This window comes from Lissotriton vulgaris, chromosome 5, assembly GCF_964263255.1.
Source record: "Lissotriton vulgaris chromosome 5, aLisVul1.2, whole genome shotgun sequence".
Taxonomy (NCBI): Eukaryota; Metazoa; Chordata; class Amphibia; order Caudata; family Salamandridae; genus Lissotriton; species Lissotriton vulgaris.
In genome coordinates, this window is record NC_141693.1 from 536,921,388 (window position 1) to 536,943,578 (window position 22,191).

The window sequence follows — 22,191 nt, forward strand, 5'->3', positions numbered from 1 at the left end:
TATATATATATATATATATATATATATATATATATATATATATATATATTTTTTTTTTTTTTTTTTTTTTTTTTTTTTAAGTGCGTGTACAAAAACAAACTTTTAAGCGTTCAAGCTTCCTCCCACCCTAATGACTATGCCAATAGAGAACTAGAGGCATATCAGTTGTCATTTGGGCCGCCTGGGTTTTAACTATACTTGAACAACATTATAATTTATTATATCAAACACGAGAGGATTTTGTACAGTGCACATCCTCAGCTAATGCATTTCAAGGTGTTCTTTTATGAGATAATTTAGAAAGAGTAGGCAAACTGAAATTAAACAATTTCCTCGGATTACACAATTTGGACAAATAGGAAAGCCAGGACTGATTCCAGGTTTTCTGGTTTCACATTGTGCAAATCTTTTTCTTTCCAATGCAATAATCAAGTTACTTCCTTTTAACTTCCAAAGTAGCGAGAGCAACCAGAGAAGACTTAGCTCAAGGTGTGAAGGAGGGATTGCAATGCAGATACCGCATAACAGTATTGTAGAACTTATGATTCTTTTAGAGATGGGGCTTCATTTAGCGGCCGCCTGGAATAAAAGCCTCAAAATAACTGACTCGCTGTCCACACCATGTACATGCTTTCCTTCCACTACACTCACCTTACACCCTGCAAATGCCCCACTCCCACCCTGCTGAAGTCAATGCGGCCGTGGGGCACACCACAGACACTACTTTTTAGAACCTGGGAAAATGTTTGTGAGTACCCATGCTCTAAAGCAGTGAAATTCAAAGTATGGCCTGGGAGCCGGCGGCGGCCCGCTGGACTTTTACATGCAGCCCCACTGGTGAACAGCAGCAGAAGCTGCTGTTTACTTCCCGAGTACTAATATTCAGTAAAAATGTTAAACGGGCAAGCATTTATTTGCAGGTTAAATGAAGTAATTACAGTGGTATAATCCATCACTTAACTTTAGTTAACCTGCAAATAAATGCTTGCTCATTTATTTAACTTTTTTTAGACCTCTTTAAACAATCCCTGATCTACCCAGACCTCTTATCGCCACCCTGCTGGCCTCTGTGCGGCCATCGGTCACACCATAGACCATACCTTGTGGCCCCTGTGTAAATGTTTGAAAGTACACAGTAAGAAAGTGTCCCAGTTTGATACAATCATCAAATGCCTAACACATAAAAACTAATGTGAACATTCATACAAAAGAAGACCTCTAGAGCCTAGTACCTCTCGTGCCTCAAGTTTGCTAAACAGACACCTAAAATAACATAACACGACTGTCAACTATAATAGTAAAGAAAAGTTCATACACATTTATTAATACATGTTATTTGTCCAGTATGTCAAATATATATATATATATATATATATATATATATATATATATATATATATATATATATACACACAATGTGTTACATCACAATAGTAAAAAATCATAAAAACAAATTTTAATATATTGGGCTAAAAACAAGTGTTGACGCAGTATTGCGGTTAGCTTGAAGATAAAACACCTTCTTCGGGACAGTTTCTTTAGCTTAATTCAAATATACACATCGTATGATCTCCTAATCACGGTTTTTGGGACACTTTCTTACTGTATCTCTATTCCCCTTGTCCTGAATTAGATGAATAAGGGGCCTCCCCACTTTTTTCACAATGTTTGACAGTACCATGCTCTAAAGTAAAGATGCATCATATCCCAGCCGCCATTCAGGGCTGAATACACATGACAAAGGGCTGTGGAGAGAACTATCACAGAGAACGTCGTCTTTCCATCTCTACACAACAAAATATTACATTTTTTTTGCTGTAAGCCAGAAGATAAAGTAATTTCCTTTTTCAACCAAGCTCAAGCAAGGGTTTTTATGATTTGTCGAAAACGCTGTAAAGTGCTGGAGGAAACGGCCTGAAAGCACTACATGTCAATCATTGAGTTCTTTCTTGAAGCTGCTTTACCAATGGTCAATACATATCTCAAGAATCACCACCATATAACTCACCATTTAACAACAACTTCAAGAGCTAGGAAAATAATCAACAAATGACAACTAATTTGGTACTGCCGACTTTGAAAAAAACTGCAATAAGAAACAAATATGTGTCACTTTATTCCATACCTGCGAGTAGTTTTGCTCAATTTCTGCAGCAGTGAAGGGTCTAACACGGAGGAACACTTTAAGATGGTCTTTCGGATCCAAATTGGTTCTCTACGAAAAGCAAACAAAAATTACGTCATTTTTCAAAAGGACTCAAGATACAGAATTCAACAGTTAACATGTGGAGTAGCACAATTTAGACTATCCTTACACATCACATAAATGCCGTTATGCATCTACATGTGACACTATATTTACTGTGTGCCTTAACTTTTATGTGTGCAAACATTTAAACGCATTAAGGAAATGTATTTGTTGTAGACGCTAGAGTTTTACAAACGGGTGCACTAATGTTCAGCTTAAACACGACAATGTACTCTGTAATTAGGTTTGCATTTATACTTTTAGTCTCATTTGCATATGTTCTCAAAGTCATATCTGAAGTGTAATCATGTATGTTTTTACTCACATACTGCAAATGTTCTTGAGCTACATGTGCACAAGTACAATCATGAATTTGAAGTGCATGTTTTAATGTATAATTAAAGTTGACCAGGCTAAAGGCCTCAATTTTGAATTATATTTTGCTTGGTTTGGTGTGTTCTTTTCCTTTACTGGTGCATTCTGCAGGTTTCATTAGCTAGAGAAAAGGAGTATGGTTACCTGTACCATTTTCTTGATAATAAAGCCTGAGAAAAGACATTTTAGCAAAAATCATTAAGACCTAATGATCAGATGAAGCCTCCTATTCTTTGCGCATAAGGAACAGAGAATGTGCAATGTTGAAGTAACTGTCCAAGTTTTGGGGGATGGGAAGGGCTGGTAATGTTGCAATTACATAGCACAAGACTACTACTGAATGGTTCCTGGTAGTGTGGGAAGAGATACGATTGTTGTTGAAGTTTTACTGCTTTTAATTAGTGCTCACAACGTTTTAGAAGTTAATGTAGATTCCCTTAGATTGAGGGGTGTCAGCTTCTCTGCTTCCTTTATTCTTGCAAGTGTGAAGCTTCATCCTAAACACTTTTTCCAATTTTGGATGGCTTCTACTGGAGTCTTTACTATGCTGACACCTTCTCACAATTCTGAATTTCCTGGAGACCCTATTCCACAAACGGTCCTTTGACTTTGATCCTGGATTAGTGTACGTTAGAACTTATTGATGTTTAGGAGAGAAGATTCTGAGTTTTGTTAAGCAACAGCTATTACTCAGTTTGTTTGGCAGCGATAGTTTCATATCTTATTCTACGAAGTCTGAACTTATGGCGATATTTCAGCTTGCCAGCTGTAATCCCCCATATTGGAAATATTCTTTTGCTATGCAGATATAGTAGTCAGATTATTAATTAGTAATAAAACTACTTAATTTCATCCTTGGATTCCTGGTCGTTATTGTAGGGCCAAATGGGATTCACAAAAGCTGAATGGTTTTATTATTGCAGACTTCCTTTGTGTCTCAGTCAACTTAAAAAGATACATCAGATGAGAGATTGTAAATCACGCACCTGCACACTCGCACATGCAAAGGGAATGTCAAATTCCTGTTCTGCAGCAGAATGCTTTAAGACTGACTATTAAGAACAAGAATTAACCCAACTAGTTCTATACACTAAGTACCAGCTACTTTAAAGTGTATTTAATGAAAAATATTAGCTTGCTGAGTATCAGGTGTTCTATGCAAACCTATATCCCACGGATACAACAGGCAAGAGTAACAGTTAACAGTAGCATACAAGACATGCATCCTTTACCCAAACTTGAGGAATTACACTCCTCAAGATATTGAAAAGGATTCTTAACTTAAAATGAATTGCATTCCAGGCCCACAAAAGAGCTTTGGTTTGTACCATGTGCTAAATAAACCGCTTTATCTCATTGCTTTAAACCCGTGACCGTGAAGCAGAACTGCTTCAAAATTAAGTTCCGTTCGTTCGCCTCTACCTCCTGGTTCCTCTTGTTTTCAAAGCTTCCTTGTTCCCGCTTCTGCCTCCTACTCTCTTGCAGTGCCTTGAAGTCACTTCGGGCTGACACGGGCTCTCGTGGATCAAATAACATGTAATAACTGATTTTTTTATAGACCATCAGAACATATCTAAATGTCCTACTTAAACTAAAAGAGCCTTTGGTAAAGTGCTAGAATTTTATTGTCACAGATATGTAACCATAGAGCTCTGGTGGTTTTACTCACCCCAGCCCATATTGCACTACCTCCCCATCCAGTGATGCAACAGTTCTACCTGTATACTACTTCTGAATACTGATTCTATGCACTCTATAAGCAAGTTGTTCGAACTCTACAACTACATTGCCTTCTATTGTAGCTCCTTACAGCTATGGGCCATTGACACTAATTATGGTGCCAATTAATGCCTGGGGACTGGATTCCATAGGTGCCAGGAGCCCTGTGTGCACGGTTATACATATATACAGTATTTGCATATATTCCTTGATGTGTACTTTAGGTCCATATGTGCTGTGTCTTTAGGTAGGCCCGGGACATATTGTTTGGGGTCAAGGGCAACAGGTTTTGATGTGTATTTTGTCCTTGGGACAAGTAGGCCCAACCCCCTTCAGCACAAACCCTTTGGCTGCCAGTTTACTGTACCAGATTATGGATTAGGGGAGGGCATGTCTACAGTTAAGGTAATATGCTTGTCCATGAGTCAATGCTTTTCCAACTTGTATTTATGGTTCATTAATGCAAAGCCTTTAATATTAGAGTGAGCACTAAAAGTAAAAGTAAGCTCAGCCTGCACTACTTACGGAAGGTGGTTTCAGTATAAATGTGTACACACGTTTTCAAAGTTAAGGAATATGAGGCAATGTATTATGCTCCCAGAATGCTCTCTGATTATATACAAATATCTGCAGAAGCTTGAAAGCAAGAGTGATGATTATTTGCTTTCAAAATAAAACGGTCACCAAAAAATGCAAGTAGGGGAAAAAAAACATTTTGCAAAACTACTGTAATAATTTAGGTACCATATCTTTGCAGCATCATTTATTAACATGTTGATGTAGGATTGTTTTTTCCAAAAATATTTATAATGGAAAATCAGTGAAACCAGTTGAAATAAGATTATGGGAAACAAATAAACAAGCACTGGCAAAGCCAGTAGGTCGGACATCGGTGGCTAGCCTTTTGGTTTGGTCAATGCTCGACTCTTAGGCATGGTTTTTGTAAAACCTTATCGGTGTGGGAGCTGCTGGGCCCTCACCATTCTAACAAACATTGGCAAAAGCAAAAATTGTTTTTGCTCTCAAAAAGCACACATTAGCACAGCAGTTCTGGGCACTGAAAAACACTGTTGTGTGCCAATATGCTCCTTGTAAAACTACAGAATACTTTCACTCACAGTGAGAGAGGGAGAATTTTACTACACACAAAAGGTCATGATTAACGCAAGGCCTAGAGGCCCAATTAGTAAAGAAAGTCTCAAAAGTGCATCCATGATATATATCCTTGCATTAAGTGCATATATACAGTTTAAGTGCATTCACAAGAATTTACAGAAGTAGGCCAAGAAATAGTACTCCTAAAAAAATATTTGTGAACTGCATTTTAGCATGAGCAAATTTGCATGTGTAGATTTGCTCAGGTAAAAATCAGAATGTTTCAAGTTCGCTTTTCCTCCAACCACATTTTTTCCCAACCCTAGAAGAGGTTTAACATTTGCCACGGTCAGGAGTAACTTCCAACCTTTTTAAGTATGGGAAAAGATTAGAAAAGAGTTGGTAAAAACCATTAGAGCATGCAAGTTAGTAGGTTTGCACAGACTCAAAAGGGCATTCCAACCCTTGAACTATTGCTTACCACTACGCTCAGCCCCAGTATGTAGACCTGCAGAAACGTAGCAACATAAGGCAATTGCTAGTATTCAAACACTACTGTGGGAAGAGCCCTGGCATAATTAAAGATGCTATATCATAACGCTCATATAATGAAATTGCTGCCGTAATTTGTCGGCGCATTACATGGCACAAAAGGGACAAGTAGATTTCGTTACAGGACAAGTAGATTTATGAAGCAACCTGCCCCATGGTCAAGCAGATATTTTATTAAATTCTACACACCAGCGCTATTCTTCCCTCTGCAGAATTCCTGCACTCCTCCGGACAAATGTCTTCTGCCCATTTACCACTTTGATAACTGGATGAGGGTAGCCCTGTGACCAATATCGGTAGGGGTCTAGAGATTGGAACACATTAAAATCCATTAATAAATAAGTGGAGGAAAAGAGCAGGTCAGATAATCCATTTTGGGGGGGTAAGAAGAGTGAAAGCCCCAGATCTACAGCATGAGTGAGGAACAAACCTTGCTGGAGGTGGGATGGGATAAGAAAATAAGAATAAGTGGTAGATTGAGAGATTAGAGGGCTTTTACCCTGGTTTCAGGACAGCCAGATCTTTGTGATTCATAGTAGGTTCGGTCATTACCACTAGTACTGCAGGACCTCGATACAGAGGAGCTCAGACTGGGACAACCAAGTAATCTTGACTTTCTAACAGTAGCTTGAGCAAAGTAGTCAACGTTTACACCAGAAGGGAATAACCAGTTTGGTGCTCAGACACTGTAAAACAAAGTAATGCTTAACAATAAAGAGCCATGCGCATCAAGAGCCAAGCTTTACAAAAAGAAGCAGTTTTTATTTAGAGGAGCATAATAAGATGGAGGCTTTTTAGTTTTGACACAGGAGCGTAAATACATGTAAAAGACGCTTGGTGATCGGCCACAAAATATATCTCGGAGCCCAATGCTGCAGTAGCCTATTTGTTAACTCATGATTTCCAAAAGCCCAGTGCACTACAAGGCTGATAAACCTGCATCAGTCAGTCACGTGTCATATGCTACTTCATACATATTTTTCAGTAAAAGATTCGAAAGCACAGTGGCATGGTTCAGATTTTTTTTTAATGAAAAAATATGTACGAGTAGCACTTCTAAATTAAAACACCATGTTCATAATTTATATGTATTGCCTAAACACATTTTTGAAGATGGCTGGATAAATTGCAGAGTTTCAGAATTCCTTGCAGAATAATCAAGGTAAGCATTTGGACTTTTATGGTCTCTTCTGAATACAGCGAACTAACCATTGGTTGCTGCAAGAAAAGGAAAGACCAACTAAAAGTTAAGTTACTTACTGGGTTGAAGTCTGAACTTGAAGAAACGAAAGCAAATTTTTCTGAAAGGTTTTCTTTAATGTCCTCTACATACGCAGGTTCAAAGCTTTTGGGCGTGTCATCAGATTCGATAAAAGAAGGTCTATAACGTACTGCCAGATCATCCAGGGACTCCATAGCTGCAATAAAAGTGAACTACACATCAGATCTGAGGCACCAAGACCACAAATAAAATGACATTTTGAAAAACATTATGATATCACGACACAAAAAACCGGACAAACCAAATTACTTTCCTAAAAATCAGCATGCAAGCTCATTTTGTTCTAGCGCATGTAAAATTCATCATAATTATCCCTGAGCAGCCACTGATTCAGAATTGCGGCAGTATCCTTTAGGTACTATGCAAGACATTGCCTATAAACAATCGCTTTCCAATATGTCGCCCATAAAAACCTTTCACTAATGTCCAGAATCTTTATATTGGATTCCAAATTCATTTTTAAGGTCAAGTATGTGTGAGTAGTACCTACCCAGTGCTCTTGCTTGCGAGACTATTGTACAATAAAAGGGCTTGTGGCCCGCCCACTGCTAGACATTGGTTGGCTTAATTGCCACCCTTCAAAGCTGCTCCTAATTAACTAGGGAGTGCTTTAGCGTCACTTCCCGTTTAGTAGAGCATGGACCAAGCAGAAATTTATTTACCTTCGTGGCCCTCCGCTAAACACACTGTAATTCAGATACTCTTTCCATGTTTCTTTACCCTCTCCAAACCCACCGTCTTAGCGCCTTTCCCAAAACCTTTAAGCAGGTTGCATGACAAAGCTATGAAAAATAGCGATGTGCTGCGTAATATCGCTATGAAAAAAGCGCTAAGACAATACACCTCAAAACAGAGTGCTCACTCCAACATAATTTACACGAGAGTGCTCACAGTCACAACGTATATGTGCAACTTCATATTACAGTATATTTTCATAAGCAATGTATTGTCCTTACAGGGCACAATAGCGACAGGTCCACATGAAGTTTTATTTACCAAACAATCAAGTCAAGTGTGCTATATGTAGAATGTCGATTTACGGCCAGTAGGCAACTAAAGTTCGCTGAGAAAGGTAACATGGCCATCTACTGACATTCTACTAAAAGCAATCTCAAAGAGGCAACACTGGCGTCCCAAAACATGAGGTGCAACAAAAGTGAAGAGCGAGTTTAAGGCAAGAGCGAGTTTAGGGGAGGCAAGGGCTAGCTAGGCTCGCTACGTAACCAGGATAATTATAACTGGTATTTGGCACAGTGATGATGCACGCTGACATCGCAGGCCTCTAAAAGTCATAAAATGTTACTAGACCTGCAGGTCTAGTAACTTGAATAATGTACTAGGCCTAACTGCATTGTACTTGACCCGTAAACCGGTCTCAAATTGTGTGAACCTAGGCAAATATTTTATGGAGCCACCTTTATCTTAATTATCACATATAAGACGACCTTAAAATGTGTGAGCTCTGCATTTCTCCTGCACACAAAAAAACACATTGCTTTGCTTTAGTAGCCTTCCTCCTTGTATAATACGAATAGGGTCCGCATATTGGAAACACGAAGTAAAGATGAGGACAACAAACTGGACAGCCGTGGACCAATACAGGCCCACAAGTCAATATTTTCAACAATATTCTTAAGAACCAGGGATGTGGAATTCCTAAAGCCCAACACACGGGACATATTGACTGGGGTCAAGGGCAACATGTTTTCAATAGTTTTTTGTCCTTGGGACAAGTAGGCCCAACCCCCTACAGCACAAACCCTTTGGCTGTCAGTTTACAGAACCACATTATGGATCAGGGAAAGTCATTGCCTGAAGTTAATGTAATATTTGTGTCCATGTGTTAATGCTGTTCAAACTTGTACTTTTGGTTCATTAATGTAATCCCTTTATTATTAGGGCGAGTGCTTTAAGTAAATGTTGTAAGCTCAGAATGCACTACTGACAGTGGTTCCAGTTTCCAATGTTTAGCAATTGGAGGCTATGTATAATGCTCCAAGAATGCTCTCTGATTAGATACAAATATTTGCTGAAGCTCGAAAGCAAGATTTAGGATGGCTTTCAAAATAAAATTTACAAAAAAGGTAAGAGCATTTCGCTAAAATACAGTAACATTTTGCGTACCATTTCTTTACATCATCATTTAGTAAAATGTGTTATGATAGCATTTCCCCAAAACATTCATAATAGAAAAGTCAGTGTAACCAGTTTCAATAGGATTATGGGAAACAAAAAAATAAACACGCATTGGTAAAGCTAGTAGGTCTCAAATTGTTGGTCAGCCTTTTTGGCTTTGTCAATACGGACTTGTTTTGGCATGTTTTTAAAAACTAAATTTGGGAGCTGCCGGGCCCTCACCATTATAAGAAACATTGGCAAAAACAAAAATGATTTTGGTCTAAAAGAACACATTGTGACCGTAGTTCCTGGCACTGTACAAAACAACTGTGTTGATATGCCCCTTGTGAAAGACCAGACTGCTGTCACTCATAGTAAAGCTAGCCGATAGATCGAGAGAGACAGAATTTTAAAAAACACAAAAGGTCATGGTTAAGGCCAGATCTAATTAGGGGTCCAATTATTAATAAAAGTGTCAAAATGTGCACCCATGTTCTTGCATTAAGTGCAAATATACAACTTTTGTGAATTCACAAGACTTCACAGAAGTAGGCCAAGAAACAGCACTAATAGAAAACATCTGAGAACTGCATTTTAGCAAGAGCAAATATGCAGGTGTAGATTTGCTCATGCGAAAATCTGAGTCTTTGCAAGTTCACTTTCCCTCCAACAACTCTTTTCTCAATCCTGTAAGAAGTTTTATGTCTGCTATTGTCAGGATTAAATTTCTACCATCATCAGTATGGGAAAAGATTAGAGAAGAGTTGGTGAAAACCCTTAACACATGCAAGTTAGTAGGTTTGCACAGACACAAAAGGGCATTAAAACCATGGAACGGTTGCTTTCCATCACTTTCAGCACCAGTATGTAGATCGGCGGAAAAGTGGCAACATAAGGGAATTGCTAGTATTCAAACCCTATTAGGGAAGAAGCCCTGGCATAATCAGAGAGGCTACTTCAGACCTCTTATATAGTAAGATTGCAGCCATAATTTGTCGCTGCGATACACCGCACAAAAAGGGACAAGTGGATTTTGTTACAGGACAAGTAGATTTATGAAGCAACCTGCCCCGTGGACAAGTAGATATTTTATTGAATTTCACACCCCTGTAAGTACCCACCGAGATACAGAGTGGGCTGGAGAGTGTAGTTGGTTTAGATACCAGAACCGGGCAGGAGCTAAAAGCTCATATACCCCACTACCATAAGAAAAAGCAAGAAAAGGATAGAGAGAAGCAGGAGCAGACCCGAAGAGACGGCAAAATTAGTTCAGCCTAAGTTGAAAAAGATTGCCCTCGAGGGCAGCTGTGAGAAGTTGGCCTGGTATATGATGTTCACTATTCTTGTGAGCACCTTGCACCAGTCCAAACGACCCTTATGGTGATTGGTTGTAAGTCAACCTTATAGACCAGCTATCCTAATGGTAGCATGGACAAAAGCAGTCTTAGGCTAAACTCAAAAGGGCATGTGAAGCCAGCTGTTTTACCATATGCAATCCCTTTAATACCAAATGAAAGGACAACACACAAGTTATAGATTATAAAATATATGTATTTATTACTAGAATAATCCCCTGTATTTTTTTATGGAGGACAGAAGCACAAGCGTTAAACAAAGAACTTCATATAACATACAAAAGTTGCAGAAATATGGATAGGCCCTGGCGGCCACTCACACCATATACTAAAATAGTTGTATAAGAACCACGTCACGAACAATGGTACAGCCTAGGGCCTTGAGAATCGCTGGGGCTACACTGGACTAACAAAGGTTAGGTCGGGGGAGGCCCACAGGATGCGGGTGCAGTGTCTATAGGCACACGCGTTTACACCAATAGAAGTAAATGGTGCGTAAAAGTTAGAAAGTTACAGATTTTGGAGTCTTCCGACTGGACTAGAACTTAACCACTTAAAACTAGGACACTAGAGGTGTAAACCACTACAGGAGCACCGGAGTACTCTCGTTACCTCACCCATAGGAAGCGGGTGCATAGGTGTCAAAGTGCATAGGTTTCGTCGTGGAGTTCTATGCAGCCTGGAGGAAAAGATGCGGTACAAAAGGGGGTGGTAATGGACGGAGAATCTGAACCAATCAAACACTCACACCCAGTCAAAAGATCTGGGTTTAATCCATCACCGTTCTTTAGCCCACTCTGCCACCCTAGTTCAGACATTGCTATATGCAAATCAGTCTGACCCTGTGCCTCATGGGAACAGTCCAGCCCGAACTGCCAAGCCATGCCTTCCCTGGACCGGAAACAAGCTTCCGAGGACCGGTTTCTGGCATTCCAGCCGTCTTCAGCCCGGCTTGCTTGAATCCAGTGGCAAAGTGAGCAAGGGATTCACGTCTGAGCATGCCCTGCCACACTTATGGCGGCCAAAAGCGGTACACTGGATTCAAGCAAGCCGGGCTGAAGACGGCTGGAATGCCAGAAACCGGCTCAGCTCATGCTAGAGCACCATCTCACATAAAACCAAGCACTCTGCCTCCAGGATTGTTAAGGCCTGCCATAGGAGTGACTTATAGGTGCATGTGTCCAGATATAAGATTAGATATAGGTATACTATATCTAAGCAATACACCACCTTGCCCCAGCTGAGTGATCAGTCAGTTGTGTCAATTTGGGTGGCCAGCCAGGGGTGGCATAAGATATGCTGCAGCCCCTGGTAGGCCTTGGATGCACCTATGCCCTGGGTACCTATAGTACACTGTACAGAGGCTCATAAGGTGACCAAGTATCCAATTGGAGATGTACCTAGGGTACATGGAGTCCATTTTAAAGAGAGAGCAGATAGTTGGCCTGGGATCCTCCTAATCAGGGACCCAGGCTAAGTCGAAAACCAGCTAAACACTAGGCAAAAAATCTGGGGTAACCATAGTCGGATATCCACCTTCCTACAGCAGCAATGGCCACAACTGTGCAAAAGGCACCACTCACAATGGGGGCTCCAACGCAAAACTTTAGAGGGTTCCCAACAGGCAGTCCAAGAGCATGAAGAGGTTATGTTAGTGAAGCCCAGGAAGGCTTGTCACAACCAGACCTTAGAGATTGCACCTATTGCCGTAGGCAAGGTCATGTGGTAGCGTGGCTCTGGATAAGTGCTTATCATGAGCAGCAAAAGCAGCAGAGGTTAGTGAAAAATGAAAAATTACACTAGTATAGCGCCTAACTACCCGGAGGCCTCGCAGCGCCTTTGACTGATTGCATGTGGTGAGCTCAAGGTAGATCAACAAGCTTTTGCGAACAAGTGAGTTTTCAAGGCCTTTCTGAAGGACATACGGTTATTGTTCTCTCGAAGAGAGAGCGGGAGGGAGTTCCAAAGCTTGGCCGCAGTGTGGTTAGTAAGCCAGGACCAGCCACAACAAAGCCCCATGAACATCCCTCCTCAGTATCAAGCATAGGGTAATAACATACCATACACTCAGTCACAGGGATGTTCGCTGTTCGTCACACAACCGCAGCAGGGATCAAGCAATTGGGCGGGCACGTGGCAGCAGCAGTCACAGACAAGGAGGGAACCCAGCTCAGCAGGAACCTGAGTCACAACCCCAGCAGGGAGGGTGACAGTGTGGGGGGTAGCGTCTTCAGACAAATCACAAACCCAAAATCCACAGTAAAAAGGCCCCCTTCAGTAAATAAAGACAAGAAATAATAATAATCCCAACAACTTATGCCCCAGTAGTTCACCTCCTATGGTAAAGACGAAATGCATCCCCCTCTTTCTGAACAGAAAGGACTACAGAGAGCAATGGGGGTCCAAAATGTTTCTACTTGCTTCCAGAAATTCAGGGTTGATGTAGGCTGTGTTGAGCTGTGTCAACACCAAGTCCGGGATCTATGGTAATTCCGTGGGAGCACAGAATAATCAGGTTGCCTAAAGCACCTACAGAAACTAGGCCGTACTCTGTTGCTAATTCCCCAGAGCGGGGTTCACCGGCCACACCCCAGGAACAGGGCAGTATGACAAGGGGGCTGGAAAAAATTGGTTAAAAAGCCAGCACCCAGATCAGCAGCTAAAAGTCTTATGGAACACACTTCTATCACCAAGTCAAAAGGTCCCAATTTTCGTGCATCATGCCACCAACCAACAATTTCTTCATGGCATGTAGTACCAACAGCGATCCCGAATGCACCAAAAGCCTAAGAATGAATAAAAAAATGAAGGCCTCCCTTTCAGTTATGAACGAAGTCATCCTTGGTGGCAGGAACCACTGTTCTTCTTGAAACTGGGATGGCAAGACCACAAAATTCCACAGTACCCACAGGCAAGTTAATAAGCCAAGAGGCCTCGCTGTAGGGTGACCAGACACCCGGGATTTGCCCGGAAAGTCTAAATTTTTTTAATCATCTGTCCTGGTGGATTTCAGTGGATCAAGCACTTATCCCAGGTTTTGAGAGAGATCCCACTGAACCAGGCTTCATGAGTATGGTGCGGGAATAGGTGCCAGTCTTAATCATCTGCATAATAGCCGCAGTTAGTCCTACTCCTATTTTTGAGAAAAGTCCGGATTTTTTGGCTTTAGAAATCTGGTCACCCTACCTCAGCATAATGACTCGCTCAAGACTCCAGTCTGGGATTCACTGAACCTTTCAATGCATGGTGGGGCCAAGGGAGAGGGGGGTGCCAGGGGCAGAGACTTCAAAGTCTCTAACCCCGCTCCATATGGATCGCAAGGCACCATTTGCACCCCTTTCCAGATTTGACCCACTTCCAAGCATAGTCTGCTCACATTGTTCCAACCTTTCAAGCAAATGAGGACAACAGTCATCCCTGAATTCAGACCCCACTGGGGCGGCATGGGCAGGAAGGAAAGAACCACCGAGCAGCCTCTGACCCTCTCCCCCACAGGGCAAAGGAAACAAGTAAGTTTGCGATTCTGGGAAACGCCTAAACTAAAAAGAAAAACCACCCAAAATCAGCTCAAAAAAAAGATTCCTGATAAAAGGCGGATGTCGAGATAGGCAATACCAGGTAACTGAGGCGGCATGAGGGAGGGCCATGTTACACAACACGTACCAGGAACAGGGAGGTACACAAGCACCAAAATGCATTAATGTGGCAAACACCAGGAACACACCCTTGTCCCACATTTCCACACGTATATAGCGATACTGAACTACGCAAGCAAGAGCAACAGGGGGTAATATCAAACAGGAGTAGCCTCCAGCAGGAAAATATCCTTGGGGAAGGGGCCGCACAGCAACCTCGCTCTTAGGCACGCATCGGGCGAAGCGCCCTTGGTAAAACTAGTGTCACCGAGAGGACTCGTGCTAAAAGCTACAATTCTATCTCTTCCTGTACTACTGAGACCACCTCACAAACATACCTAACACCAATCTGATCACTCAGAAATGTAATGTCGATGCTCTGAAAAACACCCAAGATTAGGGTAGGGGCTCAACAGCTTATAAAATAAGATACATCTAGAGAATAATAATAACTTTCACTCCCAAAAATCACTAAAAGACGTTTCTAGAAGTGGTTGATGATACCTGCCTAGATCGAGACTAGTAGGTGGACGGGATTACAACTCTGTGGTAAAATACAGGGTCTTTGAAACCATTAATAACAAAGTATTTGTGACCAGCTGAGTTAACAAACGCTAACAAAAACAACAAGTGCACCAAGGCCAGTTTATCATCAGTCCCCAATATCCAAAGGGAACAGCATTGGCATAGCCAATAGGTCTCACTTTTGGGACCTTATAAGTATTTAGTTATGCAGCACAATATCCTTGATGCAGCAACATCAACTGTTGCATGACTAAACACTTATAAGGTCCCAAAGGCGAGACCGATTGGTTATGCCAATGCTGATTTTCCCAGGAAATCAATATAAACAAGCTGAAAGAAATCGCCTGATTCTGAGAATGCACGTAGAACTGCAACTTCCCTCGCAGGAAACGGTGTCATGCTCGCGTAATCTGGTTTAAGGTGGAGGTAATGTTACACTTTTTGCAGTGGAATGGCAGAAGAGCAAAAAATACATAACACTTCTAAAATTAGCATTGACAATCATTCCTGTATAACGCAGATGTGGAGGAATCAAATTATGCAACGTAACCAGTTTTATACTCATTCTGTGTTTTACAGGCTCAGAATTGAATGAATATATGAAAAAATAACTGAAATCGGATTAGCTTGTCGGTACTTGCATTGGGATTTTATGGCAATGCGCGGAGGCATTTAGCAAAAAATCCTTTGCCGCTTACTAGAGCCACCATAAAAGAAAAAGAGAACCTCATAGCTTTAGATGGGATGAAAACACTGGGGGGGTCTCTCAAAGGGGAATAGCCGATGTAATTAAGGACATGGCTTAAAACACACAAGCTAACAATCTGTGCTTGGCATAGTGTGCCGCCCGACTGGTATTTTGATGTTTCTGTCATTGCAACCAGATATGAAACAAAGAAAGAATGGTAACCCTCAGACAAAAAGGGAGCTCAGCAAATCCGGGGTAAGGAGGTCAAATGTAAAGTGGTGCTTCCAGGGAAGAGGATGCGGTTACCAACATCCACAAGGTTTTACCTCAATAAAACCACAAAACAAACAGATTCCCTCCCGAGCACTCAATTAAATTATTTTTTAGTGAAAAAGTCAAAAACCACTTCAAATCCTGATCGGCACAAGCACAAAAGTCCAAATTCAAAATCAGATATCCCAGAATGGATGTTCCAACAACGTTTATTGCTTCACATTGAGGTTCATTCCAATAGACAACTTATATCTTCCAAGCGATGCAGCCAACACGTGTTTCGTCGTGATTACTGTACACACATTGACTTCCTCAGGGCTGCAACCCAAATAGACAAATAATACTCATAAATATATGGGACCCCTTCAACTATTAACACTCCGCAAATAGTAAAGTCGAGAGAAGACAATATAGTCAGAAGGTCCCAGTGGAAAATAGAGAAAATACGAAAAGAGAGAGGAAACCCGCACCAATTACATGCATCACCTATTGCATGTGGAAATATTGATTGTACAATACCAGATAAATTAAGGATTCATCGACTTTCTAAAGTCATTTGAATAATGTACATAAGTAATGGTCACCTGTTTATTTTGCATGTTCCTAATACATAAAGTTTCTTTCAATATTAGGTACCATCAGAACCTGCAATCATAATACACCATAATAAATCGTAATCTAAAGTAATGGCCACACATGATCAGACCAGGTCCATCATTACCTACCAAGTTCACCATCATAGAGTACTTAGATCCCCACAATATAGTGTTTGCCTCAGCCCTCAGACTGTTTTATGTGTTAAGATCACCATACCAGCGAGTAAAATATAGCGCTTCCTGAACCACCTAATGTGTCCTAACAATGTGCATTCCCCAAAGTAATGCTCAAATAATTACCATCTGTTCCGTATAGTAGTCCAAATCATATCGCTGTATAATCACTGTTACTTGGGGTGCATCATATCCACATCTGTACAATATTGTAATCCAGATCTAAAATGCTAAATCAATTCAAAATTATAAATTTATATTGTAAATCTGCCACCATATCACCCAAGCTTTCTGAAGCGTATCAGCCCTACTCACCCTCTCTGTTCCAATCTCGGTGCACACCAAAATTTCGCACCCAAGTTCCAAAATTCCAATATCCAAGTTCTAAAAGGCAAATTAAACATACTCTCAGTGCTACTGACTTAATTGTTGAACTTCGGGTATGGGGTCTTAGAAAGTGCAGTAATGACGCTCGCGTTTTACGGGGAAGCTGCAGCAATTACCTTGACCCAATAACACTATATTTCTGATGAACAATAAGGATACATTTTTTCCTAATTGGAGAAATAAGTTTGATAAGGATGGTGGTAATTTCCATAACTATTTTGGTACTCGCTACTTTTCGAGTTTGGCTGAGGTTCGCACATGCGGCGGCCATCCTAATATATTGGCATTTAATTAAGAACATGAAAAAAAATAATCATCTTGTTCTATACAACTTAATGTGTAAAGAATCAATCGCAAGTTTCTGAGGACATATAAACATGTACAGGACAAGAAATAAATCCTTTAATGCTACTTTTTCCTACTTTTTCATCTTCTGGATGATCCTTGTCCAGGTATGGGAGGGTAATATGGGTAGAACCCCTGTTATTTTTTCAGTAATCTAATATATTGAGCACATGAAATTAAATGAGCATGTGGATGTGGCGTAACAGCCAGAGCAGCCGACTTTGGAACTGGGCTCGAGTCTTGGCGTCACCCCCTGTGCCTACGAAAATGAACGTGTGATGTAACTGGTGCACATGTAAAGTGCTCCATTACCTTCGGGCCGAGTTTGTGCTACATAAACTGCAACAAATAAAAGATATTATTTTGTTTGCATGTGCATTGCAAGTTTATTTCACTGAGATGATGAACTCTAATCATTTAATTACTCAGGGTCAGTTTACGTTCGTGAGGCAGTCGAGCTGTTTGTTAGGATCAACATTTACAACTGAGCAGAGTTTAGGATTTGGTGGAATAAAGAGTGAATAAGGTTGTAGAAAAATTATCAATTGATATAAGTAACATGGAAAAGAAGTTAGATTTGTTTAAGACAAGATTACTGAGTCAGTTCTGAGGATGATAGTTTTTGGTCTGCAAGAGAAGTGGAAGCTCACATTTCGGACACTGTTTCTAAGGTTTCACATAAGAGGACTCGTGGAGGAATTTAAGGATCAAAGGCAAGGGAGAGAGAAAACAAGCAGCAGCTAAACACGCAAGTGGTGCACGCCGCGCATGCGGCACTAATTTACAAGCAGCAGCTGTTTTCGGGAGTGGTGCGTGGGTGTGTGAGCAGTCGGCTCAGTTTCAAGCACTGCACTCGTGCTTGTGGCACGCCCCTGCTCGCTCCCGCAAGGTGGATGCCGCCACAAGCACGAGTGTGCTTGAAAATGAGCAGAGTGATGGCTAAAGGCCCCCCTGTGCAGTGCATGCGCGCTGCGTAGGCGAGACCTAAAATGGGCATCTCTAAACTTACACCAATGGAAGGAGGAAAAAAAACGGGCCCCCGGCGAGGGGTCTGCTTCACACCTGCATTGGTGCACCATCCCAACATACAGTTGAGCCGTTCCATGGCGATAACTCCCTTGAACTAAATACTGCAAACATTTCTTAACTGGTCAGAAGAAACAAAGCCACTGGAGGGGCACAAAAGACTCCCAGGGGATCAATACCTCAAACTACAGTATCACGACAAAAGTTAAGAATATTTCTGTGGTTATGGAAGTTCTGCCTACTATGGCTAGTCCCACACGAGTACTACGGAGGAACTGCTGAAGTCTAGCCATTCACTAAGCTGGAACTACAGCATCTACATAGGGACCTCTCATACGTGACCTACAATTACACCAAACTACACACCAGCATCCCACGTGCACTGCACAGCACCCTTTTACCTAACACACGGTATCAGCATATGGACACAGTTCCCAAGCATCAGCTAGGTCATGTTATGTCTGCTCATTGATCCCACAAGCAGTAGGCGCAGATAGACTACTTTTCCCAAAAGTTGCCCTCGAGTAAACATTATGTATCATAAAACTATGTACTAGCAGCCCGTCCGACGTTGTCCGGGTATGAATTGCTGCCGGCCAGTAGTATATTGTTTTGTAGGATTTCGTTTTGATAGCATTTCTTATCTGTGACAGGCCTGTGAAACGCTCAGATTCACAGGCACTGCTGATGCACTTAAGAGTGAGCAATGTAGTAGTGTGTGAACTCGAGTTTCCCTATTTTATTTTTCCTTGCAATATTATATAGCGCGAACTCAACAACATGGCATGAGCACAATTTACATTACAGAAGAACACATTCATTTGTGGTACGCACGGGGAGACAAGGCGATTTGCCTGGAATCACAGGATGTTGAGCTGATGCAGTGATTCGAAAATAGCTCCCCAGCTCTAAAGTTCGCAATTCTAGAACTTGTGGCGGGAGGTGCGTCTAAAAGTGTATGTCAGTGCTGGCCATCAATGAGAGAGACCTGTGCATTTTTCAAATGGGTGGTGAAAAAATATATGAGTATGTTGCTGGAGATGTGGGCGGCCGTGCCACCAATGTACTTACCGGGGGGGGAGGGTAAAAACCTATTCCGCAACTTTCTTTCCGCATACCATCACTCCGCACACTTTCATTACGAAAGTAACAGGACTCCGCAATGCCATTATATCACATGGCATTACATTTTATATGCTTTTACCACGCATACATTTACAACGAAATTCGTTGTAAATGCATGAATGGTAAAAGCATGTTTTTTTCTAATGTTTGGATAAGGTATAGGGGTATATGTTTTGGGGTACTGAGGTATATGTTTTGGGGTGTTTGGGTATTTTAAGGGTTCAGATATAGTTTTGGGTTATGGGGTACAGGCGTATTTTTAGGGTTTAGGGATAGGTATGAGTTTTGGGGTACAGGGGTATTTTAGGGTTCAGGGCTAGTTTTGGATATTTGGATAGGTATTTCTAGAGCGCAGACGTTCGCTCCGGAGGGAGCATCTTGGCGCTGTGAAATTTTGTTTTTTGCTCCCAGTCTCTTTTTTTGTCTTTTGTTGTTTGCTCCCAGGAGGAGGACGTTCGCATAGTCCAGGCGTGACAAGATGGTTGCCTGGACGATTAGCTGGCGGGACTTTGAGTCAAAGAGTCCGAGTATAGGCCTGAGGTTCCTTAGGAGCCCTATGCAGGTGGCTGCTACCTTTTTAGTGTGTGACTGGAAGCTGAGGTTAGCATCCATCCAGATCCCAGATTTTTTACACAGTTTTTAGGGAGTGGAGTGGTGCCGAGGGATGACGGCCACCAGTGCTCGTTCCAGAGGCTGGTGTTTCGGCCAAGGAGGAGCACCTCGGTTTTCCCAGCATTAAGTTGGAGGAAATTATCCGTCATCCATTGTGCCACCGCTGCCATGCCCTCTCTGAACTTGGATGCCGCGGTGGACGGGCTTTCCGAGAGGGTGACGACCAGCTGGGTGTCGTCGGCGTAAGAGACCAGCGTGAGCCCCCACTCTTTGGCCACATCCGCGAGCGGCTGGACATATAAGTTAAAGAGGGAGGGGCTCAGCGCTGATCCCTGGGGGACTCCTTGAGCTATGGGATGGGATTTAGAGAGAAATGGGGGGGCTGACACCTTGAAGGTTCTGTCCTTAAGAAAGGATTGGAACCATGTAAGAGCGAGGCCAGTCACACCGGCCATCTCCAGACGTTTCAGAAGAATGTCATGGGATACCGTGTCAAAGGCTGCGCTGAGATCTAGAAGGATCAGCGCAGCACTTTGACCGGAGTCTAAAATCGTCCGGAGATGTTCGGTGGTGGCCAGTAGGGCAGATTCAGTGCTATGGCTCGCTCGAAAGCCATTTTGGGATGGATCCAGGATTCCGTGCAGGTCCACATGCTTCGAGAGGATGCCGTTGACATGGGCTTCTGCTATTTTAGATATCCAGGGGAGGAGGGAAATTGGCCGGAAGTTTTCCGGCTTGGAAGGGTCAAGGGTGGGTTTTTTGATTATCGGCGATACCCACGCTTGCTTCCAAGCTATGGGTACAGAAGCAGAGGTAAAGGAAAGGTTGAGGATATCCAGCATGGGGGGTAGAAAAAAAATCAATCGAGTCCAGGAAGTGAGAGGGGCTCATAGGGTCAGCTGGAGAGCCAGACTTCACTTTCTTGCAAAGTTTGGTCAGGTCAGCAGCCGTAATGGCAGGGATTTGGGTAAGAGGGGTAAGGGTGTAAGCGGTTGTGTCTTAAATTCTTCAGAGTGAGGAGGGTTCTGCAGAAAGGTCGCATAGATTTTTTGGACCTTTTCAACGAAGTATGTTGCCAACTGCTCGTTGGATGAGATTTTAGGGGAGGGGGATCTAGGGTTTTGGAGTTCTTTGACTAGTTTAAAGATTACTTTAGGTTTGGGTTTTGGGGTACAGGGTATATTTATAGGGTTAAGATGGGTTAGTATTTAAGGGTTTTGGGGTCTTTTAAGGAGGGAGTAAGGGTGGGTTATGATTATGGGGTGCTGGGGTATTTAAAGGGAGCAGGGTGGGATTAGTTTTTAGGGTGTAACGGGTAATAAAATAAAATAAATACAAATAATATAAATAATGCAATTTAAAAGTATAAATGTTTTAATGAAATTTTAAAAAAAAGAGTGTATATTATATATACATATACACACACATATTTGATGTTTTAATAATGTACTTTTATAATGTATATGACTTCACTACACATGCATTTGCGTTATAATGGCATGCGTGATAAAGTCATATGCGTTGCAAAAGTTTTAGAAATTATGTCTTTGCGGAGTAATAGTCCAGCGTTATAAAAATTGCAGAGTGATGGTATGCGGGATGTTGGTTTGCGGAATATCATCAGATATTCCCTGGGGAGGGATAGTCCCTTTCTTGCATTTCTTGCAGGCATTGTGTCCGGATGTGCGTGTCGCGAGGCCTGTGTGCAACAGAAGTGGAAAATCTTCAGTGTGCGCTTCAGGCGTCACTGGAAGTTAAGACGAGATTACATTTTCTGCACAATGGCCCCCGTTTGTGCTCCTTCCGGCCCTTGGGAATAGCGCCATGCCTGACCTGCATACAGTAAAGCAGGTTCACGTCACTGGGAGCGCGGGGCAAGCACACCCGGAACCTGGGAAGAAAAAACAATGAACTATTGGGCACAACGCTCGCTTTTTTTTCCCCCCCGTAATCCCGTGCCCCGCACACGCCAACGCCCCCACCACACGTCCACAGCACACGATATGAGACATGGCATGAAGGGCCGATCGTACCACACGCCCCCAGCGTTTGGCACGCCCC

General features: G+C 42.0%; 1 protein-coding gene across 1 annotated transcript in view; it reads right to left on the bottom strand.

The window, feature by feature from the left end:
* The window catches only part of KIF20B (kinesin family member 20B), an 870,233-nt gene that overhangs the window by 808,134 nt on the left and 39,908 nt on the right, over positions 1-22,191 (bottom strand). The window contains exons 2-3 of the mRNA XM_086921981.1: positions 7,250-7,407; positions 2,126-2,215 (exon numbers count right to left, since the gene is read on the bottom strand). Of these exons, the coding sequence (XP_086778107.1) occupies positions 2,126-2,215; positions 7,250-7,405 (246 nt within the window). The 5' untranslated portion in view covers positions 7,406-7,407. The remainder of the gene's footprint in view (positions 1-2,125; positions 2,216-7,249; positions 7,408-22,191) is intronic.